Source organism: Candoia aspera, chromosome 2, assembly GCF_035149785.1.
Source record: "Candoia aspera isolate rCanAsp1 chromosome 2, rCanAsp1.hap2, whole genome shotgun sequence".
Classification (NCBI taxonomy): domain Eukaryota; kingdom Metazoa; phylum Chordata; class Lepidosauria; order Squamata; family Boidae; genus Candoia; species Candoia aspera.
The window spans coordinates 109,835,699-109,858,563 of record NC_086154.1 but is presented as its reverse complement, the minus strand read 5'-3'; the positions used below and the strand labels follow the sequence as shown (position 1 = coordinate 109,858,563).

The window sequence follows — 22,865 nt, the reverse complement described above, 5'->3', positions numbered from 1 at the left end:
GATAACACGGACCTCAATCCTCTGAAGCTGGAGGAAACTGGCAGTAGTTGGGGAAAGTATATGAGCACTGCCAGGTTGGTGGGTACCCTGACACAGGAGTCTCACCTTCCTCTTCTTTCAGCACTCCCTGTTGTATGTGGGTTGTCTACCTGTAATCCAAATGTGTGGATTTGAGGGTAATGTTTTGTGCTTAAAGGCAGTTCTCAATTTACTTTTTGATTGCGAGTGATTTTTGGTGTTCAGGGAAGTGAAAACCTTGATTTCAGCAGTAGGGGGCAGCTAGGATGACGGTTAGGCCACCATGAGGTCTAGTGGGAAATTGAATGTCAAGCTTCGATTTGGGGTGATTTTTTCTGGTTACAGGCATTTCTGGATTTATTGTTCAGTTGCTAGTAACGTTTAGCATTCAGGGACGGAAAAGCTGTAATTCCAGGGTGACAACTTTCTATGATCTTTCCTAGTCTTGAGAGGCCGTAACAATGAACTAGGCATTCTTTGTAGAAGGGCTCATGGACATCCATCTATCTATCTATAAAGTATGGAGCACGGATGACAAGAATCTTGCATGTACAGTACTTGCTGCTCAGTGAAACTTAGTTTATTATTTCTCTTGCTCTTTGCAGTCAGATAATAAAGTCTAGTTTCCATTTGTGAATGTAGCCATTTTCTTTATGCTTGTCCTTTTGTAGGAAGTATGGAAAGCCAGTTTCTTACATCATGGCAACCGTTGTTCCTGTTTTCACTGGCCAGGGGCATCCCTGATGCTCCTAACCATGCTGCTACTCTTCTGCTGCTATGGGAGCCAGCCACAAGGAAGGTAAGTTATCTATGAATTTTCCTACCCTTCAGTTTATATAGGAAAACTGCTGATACTCTATGGAAAACCATAAACCTGGTTTTTTGCATAATCATAATTTAAAATTCACAGAAATTTAGCCTGGGTCATGTAAGATTTATGAAACCCATGAACCGTTTCCAGCCAGGTTGAAAGGACATTATAATAGTAAAGTTGATCTGGTGACAGCAGAAAGAGAGAGAGAGAGTGTGTGTGTGTGTGTGTTAATGTTATAATGGGTTCTTCAAAGAAAATTATTTATTTACAGTATATCATTATCATATATATTTATTTACATTTTCCACAGCATTTATTTATGTATTTGTTTATTCAGTTTGTCCCTGCCCATCTCCTGAACCCAACATCTACCAAAAACCTCTTGCTTTTGCCTTGCACAAGTGGTTGGACATGGAATAAAAACTCTGTTAAGGTTTAAGCATGTGAGTGGCTTCATAGGAGACCAAGTGATTATTGGCTGAAAGCTAGCAGGATTAGTGATATGGCTGTGCAACTGCCTAACCACTCTTAAGACTTCATACTTTATTCCTCTTTGCTGGCTGCCTTCATGCTTATGAAACTATTCCAAGTATTTTTGAAAGACTGTTATGGAGAATGTTTTCAGCTTGCTTCAAAATCATGGGTGGACATTCAGTTTGGTACAGAGTCCTGGGGCTACCAGTGCCTGGCCTCGAGAGGAGCTTATGTCCCTTTTGAAATGAAGCTTATTCAAAGAAATATTGATAGTCATGATTTTTCCTAGTGCTGCAGCCAAAAGATTGACGCTGTTTTAGTTGATGAATTTCATCAAATCCAGAACAATGATAAGGAGCCTACCTGGCTTTGACAGCTCTGCTGTGTAGGGTTAGATTATGAGCCAGATGACTGAAGCAGATTTACTTATTTAAGTGCCTCTCAGGAGAATACTTTTACACATTATCCATATTGTTAAACTGCAGATCAAAGCGTAACTCACAAGCAATTTGCATTTCAGATTAGGACAGAGGAGAGGCCTCCATAGCCCTCTGCTTGCTGTTGAATGAGAATTCCCATCATGTCTGACTTTTATCGATGCAATTTGGAATGAATGAGGTTTAATATTCAGCAACATCTGGAGAACCATGAGTTGCCCAGCCCTACACTAAAGTTCCAACATTTAAATATATGGTGCCATTGTTGATCCAGATTCCTCAAAGAATTCGAGAAGGACTTTTCAACCTAGAGATTTGAAAAAATACATTTGGAGAATCTACAGTGTTGCTGTTTTTCCCCCCCCTCAGATTACCAAACATATTGTTAAATTGCTGGGTAGTTTTGCCCTTAAAAGAATCAAAAATCACATATTATTTACTTTGAAGAACTTTATAAGTTGCATGAAAGTCACTTGTCAGCTGATAGTTTCCTGAAAGATGCACTGAGAATCACTTTGCTAGGGTAATCACTGTTACCCTAGTTCTATTTAAGGTGAGTTGGAGAGAACATGTGAAAAGGAAAAGGGAAGAATAAGCAAGGGAGTTGTGGAAGAAGGCAGTCATCTTCATGAGACTCATACATTTTATAAGGCAAGGTTCTTCAGTGTAGCTAAGCTGAACAACATCAGTTTTACCCAATCAGGACTCTGTCCAGACATGTGGACTTCAACCCCAGAATTCTTGTCAATTCCTGTGGTGGCTAGAGAATACCAGAAGGCGCAGTCACCAATGTAGGGGCTCCCCTGGTTGAGGAAGGCTGCAAGACTCATTTGTGAAGCATTTGTGATCATATTCCTGTTATAGCCAAGCTACAGAGCCATCATTATGACTGCCATCTATATGGCCTTCCCCTAGGCCTTCTCAGGCTCCAGGAACCTGAGCAGTGCCAGCCCAAGACGCTTTGTGGCTTGAAGTGAAGGATAAAATGGTAAAAGATAAGGTACTGACTCAGAAGTCAGTCAGACTGGCAGCTTAATTTTATTCCATTGCTGTTAGCAAGCAGTGGGATGCACATACAACTCTGTTACCTTCCATCCTTTTATAAACAGCTGACTGAGACAAATGCCTCTCTCTAATGGTTGGCTGGCCCCAAGAGAACTGAAGAGAAATCTGTTGTTTATGTTTTATAATCTCACTCACTTTCCTGCTTTGGTTGCATGATTTGAATGAATAGGAGGTGTAAATCCTTCTTGGGCTAAAAGCAGAGGCTTCCTTGCTGACTCCTGTTGGCATTTATAGGTAGGAATCAAACCTGCTCTGTGTCTGGCCATAATTCATTCAGCTCCTTAGAAAGTTTTGCTTTAAACAGCGAAGGTTCGGAAATCGTAAATGCCTTGGCACTGTTCTTCCTGGTGCTACTTGACCTCTTTGTGATTGGGCGGCAAGAGAGGATGAAACGTCGGGAAGTTGAGAGGAGACTTCGGAAAATCATCAGCAGAATAAACGGTAAGACCTCCTGTTCCTCTTCTTCCTCCTTTATTCTTTCTGTTATCCTATATAAATGTGGCTGTATCCTTTGCAAAAGCAGGTCTTAGAGCCTTTGCCATTTATTTTATTATTTGTGTATTTATTAGATTTATAGCCCACTTTTCATTCAGGAGCTCAAGACAGATACATAATGTTCCTTCCTCCCCTTTTTTTCTCCACAAGAACAATCCTGTGAGGTAGCTTGTTAGGCTGAGAGAGAGTGACTGGCCCACAGACACCTAAAGAGCTGCTGTGAGTGGGAACTAGAACTTGGCTCTCCTTATGCATAGTCCAACATATTAAACCACTAAGCCATGCAGGCTCTCTCCTTTTTTTTGTCTGAAGAAATAATCTATTCTTAATTAATAGCAGATAATTCTCCAGAACATTCATATAGTAACTATGTCCAACCATGATGTTCCTCTACTTTCTTCCTTTGTTTTGTGTTCCATCATTGCCACAGTCCTTCCTTCCTCCTTTCCATCTTTCTGATGTTTTCATGACAGATTTGAACCAGGCATTAAGTTAGAGTTTGTTCTCCCTCCTGTGATGGCATCCCATCAGAGATTGTTGTGAGATGGGTGGCCATATAAACTGTACGTGCATGCGCGCACACACACACATACAGTGTGTATATATCTATCTATATCTATATCTATATCTATATCTATATCTATATATCTATATCTATATCTATATCTATATCTATATCTATATCTATATCTATATCTATATCTATATCTATATCTCCTCTGTTTTTCCTGATTCCAGTCACAGTAGTGTTGCCATAGTATCCTGTAACTTACATTCTAGGACAGTAATGGAAACACTTTTTGCTTTTTTATTTTATACACTTGTAAAGGGTGTCTTCATTCAGAAAAAGAATTTGAGATCCTATGTCCCAATATCAGATATTAAGTGGTTGTCATGTTCACTGTTTCAATGTGCACTGTACATTGTAACGTTTCACGTGCCATGGCGCTGACGCGCGTTTCTGTTTGGAAGGGAGCTGCTGTGAAACCTTGTACCAAGCTCTGTATCTGTGTTCATTTCAATGGAATGTGTTTGGGTTATGTGCTCTGCTCAAGGACTTTTCCCGTGGGCCATCAGAAGCCGTTAGGAGCACCTGGGATTGTGAGTTTGGGAAGATTCTACAGGGGGAGGGATCTCATTTGTACCGAGGGTTTTTAGTTTGCATTTGGCACGCTTTTTCCATTCTCAGCTTTCTTTGTGATCCTGCATACTATTCTTTAATAAATCAGATATCTTTGTGATCCTGCTCATGAGTCTGATGGTGTTTTAGAATAGGCAATCCTTACATAAAGCTGAGAATCACCAAAGTTGTACCGTTAGCTCCTACCAAGATTAGTTTCTTGTGAGGGAAAATAGTTAACGATGGCCGAATCCAAGCTCACGACCGGGAGACTTGAGGAGCCGACTGGCTTGATGCCTGAGTCAGCGGTCAAGAGCGGAGAACTGAGCCTCACCCCAGAACCTTCAGGTTTCCGGCAGGATTCGAGTTCCAGCCCTGAGGTGGAGGAATCTGACGATGGGGGAGAACCAGAGCAACCGGCACCCAGCGAATCGCCCGCAGAGTTGAACACCTGGGATGAAATGGGAGAACCCCAGCCAGGGACGTCCCAGGCATCCTGGAAGTATCGGTTCCCGCTGACCCCAAATGTAGAATCTACCACGGTATCAACAGGGAGACAGCCTAACACGAGAGGGAGGGAGGAATCTCAAACCCCTGAAAGGCTAAGAGTGGTAGAGGCCAAAATAGAATCGATGGAGTACATGCTAAAAAACCTGTCTCTGTCATGGGGGGGGCAGCCGAGGCACGAAGGAAATTCCAGCTCCACGCAATCATCCTCCATCCCCTCACCCGGACCGCCGGTGGAGCAGGGCTGGAGACGGCACCGGGATGAATCTCCACCCCTACACAAATGGACATAAAGGCTAAGCATCAATAGCTGTCTATGACACTAACAGCAAGAAACATAAAAAATATTTAAACCAAATAAAACATAAGCTTGAAATTTAAAATGCTTGGGCAAATAAATACATTTTAACCTAGCACCAAAAACAAGGCAGCATTGGCAGCAGGCGTACTTCCTGTGGCCGGATATTCTAAAGTCAGGCTGCCACTATAGAGAAGAATGTCTCATACTGATGGGCTGAGGATAATCTTAAAGCACATGAAGCTTGATGCAGACTCTTGGCCAGATCACTGCTGCTGTCTTTGTTCGCTTATTCCCCTCCATCCCCATCTCCATCCAGTACTCTCTTCTGTGAACAAATGTATTACGTGCTAAAGCTATCCAGATGTGGAGGTTTTTGGTGCACTATAGGGAAAGCTACAAGGTCTGCTGCTGCAGATTACAAGCTCTGTAGGAAGACCAAGCAGATTATTTGTAGCATGAACTAAAGTAATGGATTGCACTGATGCCATTAAAATGCATGTTTTAGCAGGTGTGAGTAGGAGTTGCTGGAGAATGAGTGACTGGGAAACAGAAAATGGGGAGAGTATAACCCCCACTTTCCATGGTTCGGATGAATATAGTTTCTCTAAAACGGCATGGATGCCAACAGATCCAGGAGGGTTGTGTTAACTAATACTGTGACTGGAAGGATAAGTTAGGCTTTTAAAACTGCTAGGCAAATGCTAAAAACCACGTATATTAATTGGACATATGCCATCAATGCCATGATTAATTTGACCTTAAGATGAACTCAGAATAAATTCCTGCTGCAGCTGAAATCTGGTTTGATGTTTAACACTATGACCTGAGTGGATGGGACCTCATCAAATAATCCTTTCATGCATGGAAGATGGCCAAAAAGAATTATTTATACAACATTGGAAAGAGAAGTTTGCACATGATTTGCAGCAGTGGATTGCCAATGTGTGTTGTTTGTTAACCTTGAATGATTTTTTTTTCAAGAGAGAGGCAAGGAAGGAGATTAACAATCTATTTCCTCTAATTTTCTGGTAGTGTTCTGGTGTTGTCTATATATTTCCTTCCTTCTTCCTCCTTCCCTCCCTCCTTTCTGGAATACTTTTCCTTTTATTTTAGTCAGCATTTATATAACAATGATATATAAATTGGATATCTTTATTTTTCTAACATTACTACTTGTTTAATAACCATTTTCTGTTAATCTGATCTTTCAGATGCTTTAAAAGATAGTAAAGAATTTATCTGGACAAACAACATGTACCCTGATCTTCACATGCCCTTTGCCCCATCCTGGTCACTCCATTGGGTCTATAGGGATGGCCACCTTGTCAACCTCCCAGTAAGCTTGTTGGTAGAAGGTGATATTGTTGCTCTGAGACCAGGACAGGAATCCTTCACCTCTCTTAGAGGGATTAAGGTAATTTAGACTTTTCTTCTTGATGCAAGGATGATAAGTACTGATATATTGGTAAAAGACAACAATTTGTGCTGGAACTCAAACCTGGAATGTCCGAAGTCTGATTCTGGGTTTCTTTTGATTCAAAAGTGTTTAATGTTTTTCTATATAAACATGAGTATTAGAAATGTCCTTAAATTTCCTCCTAACTGGGCCCCAATTAGACATTCCTTTTACAAATGGAAACAGGTTATTTCAGAAAGCGTCAGGTTGTAGAGTTGGTGACAAAATGACTTTCTTCTGTAATGGGAAGAACAGACTTAAAGCAATAACAAATGCATGCTGTTGCCTCTTCAGTTGGGCCAGGCCTTTTCAGTTTAAGTTAACTTAATTGTGCATTTATCTCTTCTTATTTTTTAAGAAGTATGCTTAATTTGTTATCATTAGGTGCCTTGAAGGTTCTGTGAGCAGAAAACCAGGGTTCAAATAATAATGCTATAAAGGATTATTGTGTCAGCCAGGCAACGGTACATTCAATGTAAAATAAGATGAATTGCTGTTAGTTAAAAGAAGCCTGAACTTTCAGTAAGATCCTTGAGTTGCCTGTTTGTTAGTCAGCTTCTGAGAAACTGTCTCATCTTTTTCTAAAAGGATGATGAACACATTGTCTTAGAGCCAGGGGATCTGTTTCCTCCCTTTTCTCCCCCACCCTCCCCCAGTGGGGAGCTGAAGAAAGGGCCCCAGAATCCTCAGATGTTTCGACTCTTTCGCGTCACAAAAACGCCAGTGATTGACAATGTGCGGTAAGTTCATGTCTGCTCCCAGGTCTAGGATAATATTTTACTGGTATTTGTGGTCTGTTTTGTGGCAGAACGATATGTAGTCTATCAGATCTGTGCCACAAGAATGCATCATAGTCATTAAGGGGTTAAGCTGTTGGCTGCTTGTAGTACATATTTATTTTTTTACTTACATAATTTTTATCCCATCCAATTCCATCAACTCTCTATTATCATCTGACAACTTGGTTCTTGATTCTTGGATAGAGCTCTTTTCACCAAGCGTTACAGAGGTTTGCTGGGTACAGAGTTGGCTTTTGTTGTAAAAACGTATGTTATTGACAGTGTGTAAGTTCCTCAGTGACTTTTTGTTTGTTCGTTTCAGGTTATGTTTAGACATGGGCTTATCACGGCCTGTGACTGCTCTAGATAATGAGAGATTCACAGTACAGTCAGTGATGCTGAAGTTTGCTGTTCCTGTTGTGCTGGTATGTCTGGTTGCAAGAAGCAGCTCTTCAGTTTTGGTCCAGTCAAGTTCCAGGTGACTAGGACCATCCTGATCAGTGATGATTTTCTCTGCCTTCAGCACCTCTAATAGATCCTTGATCAGTTTTTGCAAGTCTTGAGTATTTATTTGTAGAAATAGGAGGAAATGTTTTGTTTGCGTGCAGAAGAAAACTAGACAAAATCAATGGAGCAGGAGACAGGGAGGGAGGGAGGGAGGGGAGAGAATGAATTGTTACAGTCATAGACCAACACAGAAGAGGGGATATCTTGACTATACCCTGAGGTGGCTCATCTGTTTCCCTCTCAGTCTCACTAGCCAAGATGGGTATACTGGGTATCCAGGTTTTGAAGGAAGATAGGAGTACATGCGCACAGCTAAAGCCAATGCATTCACTGTGTCCATTCTTTAAGATGTCTTATCTGGACACAGCAATACATGACACAGGGACCTCTTGCTTGGACTACCCTAACATGGTCTGTGTAAGCCTGCTTTTAAAACAGTGTTTGCAAACTTCAGCCAAAATATTGATGGAGACGTTTTCCAGGGAAAACAACTTCAGTGGCTACTGGTCCTTTCCAAGCACAATTTAAAACTCTTTATTTGGAAATGACAGAATAAGTCTGCTTGAAATTTAAGATCTAGACAAGAGATCCTTCTGTCTGTCATGCCATCATTGGAGACTGTTTGGGAATAATTCCAAGACAGGGTCTTTTCAGCAGCTGCTCCCAAGGGAACCAGACTAGCTCTTATTTGTGCTGCAGGAAAAAGGACTTTTATCCATTAGGAGTATTTGAAATTCAAGCTATCTCGTTTGCTGAAGCAGTTTTTAGCTGGCAAATATGGTTTCCTTAGTTTTATTGATGCATTTTAATTACATTGTTTTGATGTTTGGAATTTTTTAAGTGCTTGTTGCCTTGAGCACTGTTTTTCAGAAAAATTCTTGTCAATTTAATATATATAATGAAAACGGCAAAGCCTGCATTCTCAGGCTTACTGTCATCTCTGTGTTTAAACCAATGGCAAATAAAGTGAATCCATCTATTTGTGAAATGGGTGCTCTAGTTTCTTTGATTCATACAAATCTGGGCACTATATAATCTTTCAAAGAATAATTATGCTTGATATGGATGGATGGGAGTCTGGCAACTGAGTTTTTAATGCTGTTTCCTTTTCTTAACTGGCAGCTTGGCTTCCTGATCACCAATGCCATGAGGTTTTTTTTCATGGCTGGTGGAATAGTCCCTTGGCAGTACATGTTTCTTCAGCTTCAGGTAAAGAAAACAGTGCTCTCATTTTCCCCAAACTGGTTTTAGTTCTCATTTATCAAAAAGAAAGTACCTTTTTGCATTTACTGTTAAATACTTGTGTGAGATTCATACTTTTGTGTGCGCTGGGCTCCACTGCTAAGCTGTGCTCATTAGGGATGCACTCCACAGCGAGGTGGGTATTTCAGCTAGTGCAGAACGCCATCATTTGACTCATTGAAGAACTTTGGAGGAAGCAGAATGCATTTTGCAGTCTGATTTTGGGTTCCTGGGCTTTTTCCAGCATTCAAGGGAAGCGAATATAATCTGTTGCTGCTTGTGTCCAGGCCTTCCTGAGAAGCAAGTTCAACACCTTTATATGATGTCCAGAGATTCCAACTTTAGGGAGTGGTGGCGCTTTGGGCCTATTAGCAGTTATTCTAGTTCTGCTAATGTACAAGTAAACATGGCAAGGATAAGTCTTTCATGGAGATAGATATATAGTGGGGTTTAAGGCTCTTGAGATTCTGCCTGTATTTACCTTTTCTTGCATTTTTCCTTTATTTGTGTTTATGTTCTCTATATATGTACTTTCAGTGACCTTAAAAATAGGATGCTTCTTGGACATCTAAATAATGTCTTTATGAGCGATTGGCTTTGGTCATCTCTGAATTTCTGGGGAGGTACTGCATCTTTAGCTATGCAAGGTGGTTGTACTCATTGTGACTTGGAATGGCGTTACAGGTTAATGGTGTCTTGCCTATCCTCCCACTCCTGTTTCCAGTCCTATGGATTCTTGCCACAGCCTTTGGTGAAGCCAGGGTTCTAGCCCAGATGAGCAAAGCTTCCCCCACATCCCTGGTAGGTATTCAACAGGAAAGAGCGGTGGGAGGATGGACTGGGCAAAGAGGTCTCTGGCTGGGAATTCACAAACACCTTTTAATCCTGAGGGAGGGAGATACAATGCTCCTTCTATCCCTTTCCCTGCTTTTTCTTTGTAAATCTTTGAAACTGGAGGTATTCCTGAGGGAACAGTTAAAGGGATAGAGGGGCAAAACTGGAACTGGATTGGGCTGTGAGAATGAACAAAATGGAAATTATCAGGGGACCTGATAGACAGTCTGCTGGTTGCAGTTCTCAACTCTCTTGTGACCAAGGTCTCCAGAAGCTTCTGTAGCAGGTAGTTGGTAAGTTTGTGTACCCCTCTATTTTAGCTTGCAGTGGTCTTTTGATTCTTAATTGTCTAATCTCTCTAGTGAATGCTAGATATTATATATGTTTTTATAGTTGCAGAACTCATGGGATATACAAATAACAGGAGTAGCCTTTTTCTTGGTTGCGTAAATTCAACTGTCAGTTGAGTTATATCATTCCTGCTTCTTTCTGCTTCTCCTGTTCATTCCTGTTCTGCTTCTTCCATTCCTTCTGTTTCCATATCCACTTGCTTGCTATGGGCATGTGAAGCTTGATGTCCTTATTTTCCTCTTCCTTTCACCAGCCTCTCCATCATTTGCCTCAGCGCTCATATTCTCAGTATTTCCGTTCTCCATTCCAGAGTCCAAGAAATGTTGCCTTTTTGGGCAATATGCTCACATCCCAAATGTAGACTTGTATCATTGCTCTTTGCCATCTGAAAGCTTAATGGGGTCTTTGCCACTTTCATTTTGACTTAGAGTAGCACTGTCTCTTGTAACTCTTTACCTCCAAAGTCATCTAGCACAATAACATGCTTCTGTCCTCTTGGTTTATATGGCCCTTTTCTTTTCCTTGCCTGCCCTTTGTCCGGGGGTTGGATTTGGGCTATTTGTTCTCCCCGTCTGCATGTTTCTGCTTCTTCTCCCCATCTCTTTAATTTTGCCTTCAACTTCCCTCACTGGTTTCCTCTTCAAGTCTTCTTCTGGATCACCTACTTGATGCTGCTCCTTACACCTATCTTGATTATCTTTGTTCATTTTTAATTTGATAATGTGTTTGCTCTTGACCAAAAGCTATTTTGTATCTTAATATTTGTCCAAGATTTAAGTTCCAATGTCCCTCAGTATCTTTTGATAGTCAGAAAGAAGACTGTTTCTTTTGGGCTGTATTTCTCAATTTGTAAAGGAATAGCTGAGGCAGCGTACTTTTCACGTAGAGCATAGCCTACAGAGAACCCCTTTCTCCTTCATGTATCCTAGTGGTGACAAGTATTTTCAGGAGGATTTTCCTTATGCATCACTTCCAAATATCTTGATAGTAACCAATACTTTATTTTTTTTGCTGCAGCTGGCTAAGTTCTCAGAGGACACACTCAGTAGCTACACAGAGATGGTATCTTCCCAGGTACTATTTTATTGACCAGCCTTACATCCTGTTCTTCGTTCTTCTGTACAGTCCATCCTTTCTTGTTGCAAACTGCTTGGCCTCTTATTCTTATTTTCTGTTCCGTTTGCTTGTTGGCACTTTCATTTTGCTATACTGTGACGGTCTGCACGCTTACTGCACACCTTTTCTATCTGCTCTTCCATGTCCACAGTATACCAGTTTCATCTGGTTTTTGAGAACAAAAAGCATTTGATTTAATCCTGTAGAATTTTTCAAAAGTTTATTTTAAGGAAGCACAGAAATCATATCACTTGCCTATCTTAGTTAAAATAACTGACAGATAGTCCAAGGGACTGGAATGCATCATAGGAATTTGGACAGAATACTGTGTGTGTCAGAATCAGATTTAGGAAACATAAGTATGAGAAACGGTATTTCTATGAAATTAGATGGAACAAATGGGTCGCAGAATTTAAAGTTCATCCAGGTGGTCTATATGTTATAATCTGACTGATGGGGTCCGAACCCCTATCATTCATTACATCAACCTCTTTGATTGTTCTCTCTTAGATGTTCAGGTTTCATCATAAGGCCATCTAAACTGAGAAAACAGACTATCTCTGCTTTACCATTATCTGCAAAAAACAGACTTTTAGCAAATCAAAAAACAATTCATTTGTGGAACTTGCTGTTTTCTTCTATCTAAATTAAGAGGCAGTGTGGATTGCCCATTGAATTCAGCAATGATTGCCCAAGAAGTGGTAGCATTGTTGGGAAATTTAGTCATGTTGTGTTGTATCAATTCAGGTGGGTGATGATGAACTGGTGTCTAATTTTTTAGCCCTTTGGAGCAATCCCTTGCATTCTGAAACAGTACTGCATGGAGAGAGAGGGAAATAAATATATTTGGGTAATTTCCTGTCAGTGCTGATAGGCCTCTATTCAATACAGCTTTTATTTTCCCATGTTTAATTTTTTATTAAGAAATGCAGTCAACTTAGCCAAAAGTTTTTTCCATTTTTCTGAGTCACATGAAGATAGACTGAAGGAACTCTGGAGTCCTTGGTGCTCTCTGAGCCTTGTTGTTTTCTTGCAGACGTTCCATTACCAGACTAGGCAACATCTTCAGTGCAAAGAGGGAGTGAGCCTTGCTCTGCATGTTTAGCCTTGAGAAAAGATGACTGAGGAAGAAATATGATAACACTTTCAAGTAGCCAAAGGGATGTCACAAAGAAGTAGATCAAGACCTGTTCCCTATTGTTCCAGAGTTCAGGCCATGGAATAATGGATTCAAGTTACAGGAAGATGGATTCAGATTGAATTTTAGAAAAAAATTGCCTAACAGTAAGAGCAGTTTGACAGTGGAAGCAATTACTGAGGGAAGTAATGGGCTCCCATTTGCTTAGTATGTTCATGTGGAAGCTGGATATCCTCTTGGGATGCTTGAGTTTGGATTCCTGCATGGAACATAGGCTGCACTTAATAGGCTAAATAATCTCTTCCAAATTTTATAATTCTAAGTGGAATTCTAGCCATGGTGTAGGTGGACAGGGGAATCCTAGCGATATTTGTAGCCATATGAGTCCCACTGCACTAGACCTGTTTGTTCAGCATCTGTTTCCCATGTATTTTTAACAAAATTAACATAATGAGGGAAGATGTACCTATGTTTTTTTTAAAAATCCCAGGTTGGACAATCCTCTTCAGAATTGCTCCACAAAGATGAAATTGCTCCACTAAGGTGAAATTCAGAATACTGCCTGTGTAGTTTTTTTTAGATACGTACTTGTCAAAATTCAGAATGTTTAGATGCGTACTTGTCAACGTACAGAATTAAACAAGAACCCAAAACATTTAATAAAAATAGAACTCTGAATCAAAATCCTACTTCCTGTGCATATTTCAAGTCTGACATTTCCAACAAGCTTTTTTGTGCACTAGAGATCTGATTTATATACAGGATGCTATACTTTATTTCTTTTGAAATGTTAAACTGCAACTTGTTACTAGTCCTGTCTTTCTGGAAATGACCATGTTTCTGTAAGAACTTGTTGTTCTTCCTCATTTAGTTGACTCCAGTTCTTGTGGCTTTTTTTGGGTAGGAAATGATACGGTGTATCTGGAGCCACTTCCTGCGAGTTCTGAAGGGCAGATCTCCAACACTCACCTTCACCTCTAGTTTGCTTCACAGCTTGGGATCTGTCACGGTAAGTATGATTGTGAGAAGAGCTCTAAAAATGAGCATAGAGTTCCCTGCCATTTAGCTCATTGGTTAGTTTCCTTTGTTGTTAAAAACAATTATTCTAAAATCTATCCAAATATTCTTATGTTCACTAGATATTGATGAGATAGTGGCTCAGAAATGTGGACAGATTGATTTTATATTGAGGACCCAAGACATCAAGTTGCTACTGATTGGCAGGCTCTTTTATTTTGGCTGGACTGACAGTAGTCTCTGCTAGGTAGAAAAAAAAGATAAAGCTGAGCTTTCTAGTTTTAAATCAATAAAAGTAGACATGCACTTGTCCTTTTGAGCTTTTAGAACACTTTATTTTACTAAGGATCTATTCTTGGGTCTAACTACCTACCTATTCTTCACAAGAGCCTTCACTCCTGTCCAAAACATGAAATGTGATAGAAGAGGGCTAAGAGTTATAAAGGACACCAAAGGCTGCCAATTGTCATTCCTCCTGGCCTTGGCTGGTCTCCCATTGAGCTAGGGCTGTGCCTTGTCATCTCACCATGGATACCTTCCTCAGCTTTAAAGTATTTTGTAATGGCATCCACACCTTCACCTGCTGAGGGTGTTGGGGAAAGTAGCTCTGCATTCAAGAGCATCAAGAAAAAGGTCTCGAGGGACTGAAGGCTATTTGGAAATGGCCTGCCTTTTGTCTTCCATTGTGCTTGAAAGATGGAATGTTGGGACTGATACTAACCTGGCTCACTGATTCAGGCATAGCCTTGCCCTGAAGTTTATTGTATATCTCTGGGGTGTTGTCAGGTGTCTTGGGCTTGTTTTTAGGTGCTCTGCTGTGTGGATAAGCAAGGAATTCTGTCCTGGCCTAATCCCAGTCCAGAGACGGTTTTATTCTTCAGTGGCAAGGTGGAACCTCCTCATAGCAGCCATGAAGATCTGACAGACGAACTTTCCACACGCTCCTTCTGCCACCCAGAAATGGATGAAGAGGTGAGGGATGGGTCCACAAAGGATGCTCTGTCAGGGTGCTCTGAGCTGGGTCTTGGTCTTCCTGACCCTTGTTTCATTTGCAAGGTAAAGCCAATTATACACTGCAGATGCATGGTTCAAATTCTGCAGTTATCTATAAAATACCTTCCTTAGGGGACATACAGTATTCTCTCATCCAACTGCTGGTCCAGGTAGTTCACATGGGCAATCTAGATTATTTAAGGAAATCTGGAGCAAATAATTTTATAGCACCTTTGAAGACTAATAGAGTAAACACAGCATGAGCTGTTGAGAGGTAGAACTTATTTTATGAAATGATGCACAAAATATATAATATATTTTAGGAGTATGTGTGAATATTAGACATAAGTTCATGTGATGTTTCTGTCCAAAACATAAATGTATACAAGGTAAGAAGAGTTCCTATTCATAGTAATCAGTAATTTTATTTTTATTTATTTTATTTATTAAATTTATCCCCGCCCATCTCCTCCCATCAGAGGAACTCTGGGTGGCTGGGTGGCTATAATAAACTCTGGGCAGAATGATGTTATATTCCTACCTCTGCCAAACTCAACATAGGAAGGAGGAGAGAATTCCAGAATTAAAGACTAATTAAACCTACCAGACAATTATTTTGTTTTTCTAGTATGATTATAGTCCACAAGAGCCCAGAAGCTTATTCTTTGCAGGTGGGTGTTGAGGGAATAAGTATTAAGAACCTTTTCTTAATAACATTCCTTTTTCTTGAAAATACAGATCATGAACTTGAATAGGAAGTTCATTTGGAAGGATAATAAAATGAGCCTTCCATTGTCATGAGTTTATTAAATAATATACCGTATATACCCGCGTATAAGCCCTTCTGCAGATAATCCAACCCTTGAATATTTAACCAAAATACCATGAAAAGTATACCACCTGCAAATAAGCCAACCCACATTTTTCACGTTATTTGGATTAAACGTTCTAGGGTCCGCTTATCCGCAGGTGGGCTTATACACGAGTATGTATGGGAAATACAAAGAAAAGTATTACCATGTATTACCATATTACCATATATACTCGCAGATTAGCCCATCCTCAGTTAAGCGGAACCTGATTTTTTGGGTGTATTTTGGCACCTAAAATTCTCAGCTTATCCGCACGTATCTATGGTAGTTCACCTTTTTGTTTCATATTGCAGGGGTTTTCTGCTTACCTCTTTTACTTATGATGTATTACAGCCTCACGAAAGGGATGCTTTGCTCTCAGGGCCCTTGTCGGATGTGGTTCGCATCAGCAATGAGCAAGACAGGGCTGAGTGGTCCACCAGCAATACTCCCAAGTCTTCTGATACTCAGATTCACAAGAAGCCAGCAGGCCGCAGCAAGCACCCTTCGGGATCTAATGTGAGCTTCAGCAAAGACATTGAAGGAGGAGAGGATGAGCCAATTCAGGTAATGAAGGATGGGTCACTTGTGGCCCACTGTCTTCATTTCATGCAGGTGAGAATGCCAATATGAGAATATACAGCAGAGCAGTGTTTTTCAAACATGGCTTGGGAATTCTGGGAGTTGAAGTCCACACATCTTAACATTGCCAAGAGTGAAAAACATTGATATAGAGGAAGGGGGATACCAATATGAGTGCTGCCCTCCTTGCTTCATACTGAAAGTACTTGTATTAGTGGGGATTTCCATCATAGAGATACAAGACAATAGATTGTGAGGAATCTGGGATCTGAGGCTAGGGTGTATAATAGAAGATAAAGAAAAGACCCGTGAGGGCCTGGGAAATATTTGGGAACTCCAATCTTAGAAGGGGTTTTAAAAAACAGAATTGTGGTGAGCATGCTAAAAGGCTTTCAGGGAACTGTTTACTTGGGTTGTGCATGCTTCAAAAATTATTCAGAAATGCTTCAGTACTTGTGAGTTCACCACCCCTCTGCAGTAATTACAGTAGCCACCTCTTTTTTTCAGCTGATTAAAGGAGCAGCATCTTTTTTCAGCCTGTGCAGAAGCCAGAAGGCCCAGAGAGGTGCTTTGCTTGCATGGACTCTGAAGCACTTCTGAATCATGTTTGCATAACCTTTTCATTTGTGACTGGTGGTCGTTTTGGTTAACTTCAACAATGTGACTCCCAATTTAAGTTTCTTAAGCAACGTATAGGCTGCAGTTCCTGGATTTTCTTTATTTTCTCTCATATATAAAAGCATAAATGTAAAAGCTCAACCCATGGAACCAGTACCTTCGTGTTCAGCTTCATAGGCCAGAGGAGGGGAGTACAGCTACTTTTACAAGTCCTATTATTTCCAGAGTTGCTGCTGAGCCATGTCCAGGAAACAGCTGAAAAGTCAAATAAGAACTGGTTTGTTCAGTTTGTTAAACAGCACTATCTGCCTTTTGTTGTCTTTCTTTAAAATCCAGTTAGAAGGAACTTTCTTCAGGCTCTTGAGGCAGTTTCCCCTATGTCTTTTGACTTAATGTGCTGCCTTCATTCTCCAGAGAACTATGACAGAAGCAGAGCTCTGGAGAAGGAAAGAATGACTGAATCTTAAAAGCCATACAATCTGAAAAGAGAGTTAAACTGACCCTTCAACTTTTTGTTTCAATTTTTTTCCTGCAGTTTTCACTATCATCAAATCCTCTGATAGTTTTCTCTAAATCTGAGTCTTGCTTTCTAATATGAAAAAATAACATTGTTCTGGGAGCTGAATAATTAGCCTTAATGGGTATGTGTAGCCTGCAGTCAGAAACCTTAGACAGACAGATGCATACATATAAGGGAAAGAGTGGCTGGCATCTTCTCTATCACTGTCGCCATTTGGCTCTAATATTGATCTGTGATAAGATACACATTTTAAAAATCCTGTTAGAATTGATCGGGCCTGTCTTTATTACTGGCCTAGGTGGAAGGAGACAGCGAGGGGCTAGCCTGTGAGGCTGAAGACTTTGTGTGTGATTACCATTTGGAAATGCTTAGCCTGTCTCAAGACCAGCAGAACCCTTCCTGCATCCAGTTTGATGATTCCAACTGGCAAAGGCACTTAACCTCTCTGAAGCCCCTGGGCTTGAATGTGCTGCTCAATCTGTGCAACGCAAGCGTGACAGAACGCCTGTGCCGCTTCTCCGACCACCTGTGTAACATCGCCTTGCAAGAGACACACAATGCTGTCTTGCCAGTTCACATACCGTGGGGGCTTTGTGAACTTGCCAGGCTAATAGGTATGGAGCAGGTGAACAAGTGTCTCCCTTGCTTTAACGAATAAGTCAGAACGTTCATAGCTTCCTTCCCAGTCACGGACATTAGTGCAGGAGCAACTGAATAACCAAGACAAAACTTCTGTCTCTTAACTCCCTAAGGTAGGATTTCTGCAACTGAATCCTAGGGTTTCACAAAGACCAGCGGGGTTCCATGAGAGACTACTGGTGAATTTACAAGTCTGCTTAAACAAATATAGCCATTTCTATCAATAGAGCTTTGCTTCTTGATTGGGAGTTCTGGGATTATTTTTTTTTTAACTAGCAGGTTCTGTGGCCTGGAAAAGAAAACCTCTGGCCTAAGGGACATATTTCCACTGGATTTCTTAACATTTTTTTAAAATTCTGGTACACTTATAGGGAGAAAGTTCCACTTGGTTTGGCTTGACAAACTCCAAAGGACAGTGGTGTTTATTAGAGAAGAAAACAATGGCTGGGACTGGATGCACATCACCCTAAGCCATAGTGTAATTTGGTTTTGTAAATTCCTCCACTGTGTTTTCAAAGGCATGGTTTTATGACTTAGCAAGATGTGCAAACCCAGCCAGTTGTGATTTATTCAATACACTGTATGTGAACTAGGTGTGTACAAACAAATAGGAGACTTCTGACTGTACAGGTCTTATATCTACAATTGTAAACTTTAACATGCAATTCCCAGAGCCAGCTGGCTAATATTGATTTAGGTATGAATACATTAAAGGTAGGCAACTCATATTTTGGCCTCTAAAGCATACTACTGAAATTCAGTAGTAAACTGGCTGATTTCTAGCTCTTTTTTTTCCCCCCTCAATCAAGAGACAGGTGAAATGGATGTACAAATGAGGATTAGGCCCTCCTATAAACTTTTCCATCTCCTCTAATTGGTTTAAACCTTCAACATCCACCATGCCAGAACGGTGTGATAGTACAGCTTGTCCATGTCTGGTAATCATAAGCCACAGTACTCTCACTTGTGTGGTTACTACATCTCAAGAAAGGACCTTCATGGTGGTGCAAATTTGGCTGGCTGTACGTAGGTCTCCAAGGTAAGATCAGTTACCCATAGAATCATCCAGTTGTGAATCAATGCTTGATTCCCATCTCTTGTTTTAGGGGCAATTGCAGATGATGGTGTGTCTGCTTTTTTTAACCCTGCTGATTCATTTGGGGCTGCAAAATATGCAGGAAAGATGATAGTGAGGGTATTTATTTAGTATTAGGTGTTATCCGAAGGTGATGCTGGCCAAAGCGGAATGGTGCATGAATGTGAAGAGCTGCTGCATATTTTATGTGATCTGTGTAATCTTTCCTGTGGTGTTCCCCTTCTCTATTGATGGTTTTCACTCTTAGGGTTTACACCTGGTGCCAAAGAGCTTTTCAAGCAGGAGAACTATGTGGCCCTTTATCGCCTGCCCTCTGATGAGATGGTGAAAGAAGTGATGCTTGGGAAGCTCTCATCCATCACCAAGAGGAGGCCGCCTTTGAGTCACATGATCAGCCTTTTTGTGAAAGACACCACAACCAGTAAGATTGTGAGACTGATAGGTGCTGTGTCCAGCCTCTGGGATTTAATTTGACAGATAGCCTCTCTAGTTAATTCAAAGATTTGAGGTGTACTCTGAGGGGAATAGCCATACACTTGGATCTCTGATAAAATGCCAGGAGAGTCAGGAGGAAGAAATGTTGCTATTCCAGTGACATCAGAAAAGGTTTTCCAAATGAAGATTTTCTTGGTTGATGCCTTAAGATGCAAGTTTGGGGGGGGGGTGTAATTCCAGCCTAGAACCAGAATGTTAAGGTTTTTCCAAATGTCTCACATAAATTTATTCTCTGTTAGTTCTTCCTGCCTTTTATTTTAAAGCACTAGGTGTATAACCCACACTTGCCCTGAAGGTTTATAGACTCCATAAAAAGCTAAATAGGTGTGGAAATTCTTAGGAAAGCAGAATTGATTTTTATTACAATTATTTTAATGTTTAAAGGCCAGTTGGACTTAACAACTAAATTAAAAGCAATACATTTTGATTACCCCCCAGCACTACCAAGGTATGGTTCTTAAACCTCTTGGCACACTGCAGCTATATTGGGACTGCAAATCCAGAATTTCCTGAGAGCCGTGCTATGCTGGCTAAGAATTGTAGTCTGGTTGTATCTGAAGACCTCATGCTGGGGATGGCTGGTCTCTGGAGGGAGGCAAGGAACAGTAGGATTTCAGAAAATAAAGTGAATCTCCCTCATGCAGAAGCACAAGAACCTCTGTCTCTAGACGCCGATGTGTGAAGAAATGAGGACAGCTTTGCCCTCCTTTGAGGTCCAATGTTGGGAAGAGATAGGACAACTGAGGGATGACAATTGGTTCTGCGGGGCAGCCGTTGTTTGCCATATGGGCGTCCTCTATCTGGCACTGAACAGGTTAGAGGTTTTGCCCCAGGGGAATGTTGCTCATAGATGAGATGTGCCTTCTATAGGAGACCCTGCAGTAAGCCCCTGAATGTGGAAAAAGTGATGGGCACTTTGTCAATCACACTATAATTGGCATAAGGAAACAAAAGCCTAATTATCCATGAGAGCTGAGGTTGCCCTGCCCTGGCTCTTGACAGGCAGTGATCTCCTGTGATAATTCAGTGACAGACAGAGGGTTGTTTTTAGTGCCTTCTGTATTCAGTCATCACCACTTTGTCATTTTGCTCAGTGCAGGAAGGTGCTTGTGGGTGATGGGGAACATTAGAAGCTGTAAAATACATGAGCCTGTCAACAAGCCATCTTCAGGCTTGCTATGTAGGTCCAATTTTCTCTCCTAGGCACGGAGCAGATGCTTTCCCATGGGACTGCTGACATCATCCTGGAGGCCTGCACTGACTTCTGGGATGGCTCGGATATCTACCCGCTTTCTGGCTCTGACAGGTAGACGTCTCTTTAGACTGCTTCTCAGGGTGGGTGTTGGTGCCAGGGATTTTTCCCTCCCTCTGAAGACTGCTCATGGCACCATCAATCGGGTCCTGCCTGCAGAGCTCGATCTTCCTGCTGAGGAAAATGTATAACTCTGGTTTATCAAAAACTTGTTGGCAATACTGTGGAACTATGACTGGTCCCATTATGCATGAAATGGGTAGCCCTAATGTTAGGGAGAGGAAGAGGGCTGCCTCTGGCACCATTTAAATTTATATGCTGCCTTGGCTTTACATTTTTTTGCAGCTTGTGGGTCCACAGTCAGAGACAGCCTCCATGTCATCAGTAGGGGATGAACTGTCTTGTCAAATACGCTTATTGTGGCCTGTCTCTCTGGGGCCAAGCTGATTTTGCAGCCTTTTCTAGTGTTTCAGTCTGCAACTTTAAAAGCCCAAATGCCTATATATAGAAGACCAGCAACAAAAAGTTGCTGCTGCTGCTGCTGCTGCTGCTGCTGCTGCTGCTGCTGCTGCTGCTGCTGCTTCTTCTTCTTCTTCTTCTTCTTCTTCTTCTTCTTCTTCTTCTTCTTCTTCTTCTTCTTCTTCATCATCATCATCATCATCATCATCATCATCATCATCATCATATTTTTATCCTGCCTTTCTCTCTCTCTCTCTTTCTCTCTCTCTCTCTCTCTGGCGAACATACCTCATACTCCTTCCTCCTCCTATTTTCACCACAACAGCAACCCTGTGAGGTGGGTTGGGCTGAGAGGGAGGGACTGGCCCAAGGTCACCCAGCCGGCTCTCAGGCCTGAGGCGGTCCTAGAGCTCACCGTCTCCCGGTTTCTAGGCCAGCCCCTTCACCGCTACACCAAACCTCACCAATTACTGTAGCTTCTCCCAGGAGTTCCATGCAAATTATCTCTCCCCACCCCATTTTTGATTTCCCCCTCCAGCAGCCTGACAGCCTCCCTGTATTTTCATTCCTCACTAGGCTGTTTTAATCTCCCTGACCCCTCCAAAACTATTGAAAGCATGACTCTGAGATAATTTTTTCAAGGAAGTTCAGTGTTTCATCCATTGCTTATGGAAACAGAAAGGCCTGGTATCCAACAAGGAATAACAACACAACAACAATTTAGTGAAAAAGTTGTTTCTAATGGCTTTCATCTTTTGTTTCCTCAGGAAGAAAGTGCTGGATTTCTACCAGCGTGCCTGCCTTTCGGGTTATTGTTCTGCCTTCTCCTACAAGCCCATGCACTGTGCCTTGTCTTCCCTCCTGAATGGCAAATGCATAGAACTGGTGCAGGTCCCTGGGCAAAATGCCATCTTCACCTCTTGTGATCTTCCAGGGACCATACCTATCAAGGAGAGCAGCCGGAGAAACAGTTGGAGCTCAGATGGTATGTGCTTTGCCTCCACAGTTGGGATTTGCTGCAGAAGCAGAAGCTGGTCTAGATTCACCATATCTTTTAAAAGGTGTTACAGCGAGGAAAACAGTGTTTTGGGAGATTTTGAAATTTAAAAATACAGACAGGGTCAGATGTCTGTCACCATCAATTACAATGTTATTTTACAAAACGTCAGTCAATGTGCTGTTAGGATGAATGCAAAATTACTTGTGCTGCAAAGGGTATTGCCTGATTGAGAATTCTCTATTTAAATAAAGTTTCTTTCTTATAGAAGGCACTTTAATTGCACAAAGATCTCATTGCATTTGGATTTATTTTTTTCTGGTTGAAAATCCCTTCCTGGTCCCCATCTGATCTGGCAGTTGTGAAAGAGTCCTGCTTATCTAAACTCTTGATGTTTGGACAAGCTGCCATGTCATCAGAAAAAAGATTCGTTTGATGCAGCATCAGTCTTGCTGCTTTAGCTTGGCAGGTTCCTCAGGGATCTTCCTTTAGCTGATTGTAAAGAACTAATTTAGACATCCCAGTTGTCGCAAGGCATGATAAGTGGGATAACAGTGGTCCCTTCCCAGACCAATTTCCTTATTTTCTGCTGATGTGGATGCTTGCTAAGGGGATGTTGATCATCCAAACCTTCCCCCTAGCTTTTAAAAATATTCTGGGATTTGGGTGTTCTGTTGATAGCTTTGCACATA

The 22,865-nt window shown here is 41.3% G+C and overlaps 1 protein-coding gene across 7 annotated transcripts in view; it reads left to right on the top strand.

Annotated features, from left to right (window-relative positions):
• TMEM94 (transmembrane protein 94) overlaps positions 1–22,865 on the top strand; it is a 71,327-nt gene that overhangs the window by 21,479 nt on the left and 26,983 nt on the right. For 4 of the 7 annotated variants that reach the window (XM_063293120.1, XM_063293119.1, XM_063293121.1 and 1 more), the window contains exons 3-17: positions 690–817; positions 3,113–3,249; positions 6,443–6,645; positions 7,276–7,427; positions 7,789–7,891; positions 9,096–9,182; positions 9,900–10,016; positions 11,418–11,474; positions 13,559–13,663; positions 14,479–14,727; positions 15,870–16,082; positions 17,534–17,849; positions 19,218–19,391; positions 20,669–20,771; positions 21,944–22,161. In XM_063293120.1, the coding sequence (XP_063149190.1) occupies positions 690–817; positions 3,113–3,249; positions 6,443–6,645; positions 7,276–7,427; positions 7,789–7,891; positions 9,096–9,182; positions 9,900–10,016; positions 11,418–11,474; positions 13,559–13,663; positions 14,479–14,727; positions 15,870–16,082; positions 17,534–17,849; positions 19,218–19,391; positions 20,669–20,771; positions 21,944–22,161 (2,362 nt within the window). The remainder of the gene's footprint in view (positions 1–689; positions 818–3,112; positions 3,250–6,442; positions 6,646–7,275; positions 7,428–7,788; positions 7,892–9,095; positions 9,183–9,899; positions 10,017–11,417; positions 11,475–13,558; positions 13,664–14,478; positions 14,728–15,869; positions 16,083–17,533; positions 17,850–19,217; positions 19,392–20,668; positions 20,772–21,943; positions 22,162–22,865) is intronic. The other 3 variants (XM_063293123.1, XM_063293122.1, XM_063293125.1) reach the window with 1 other exon arrangement.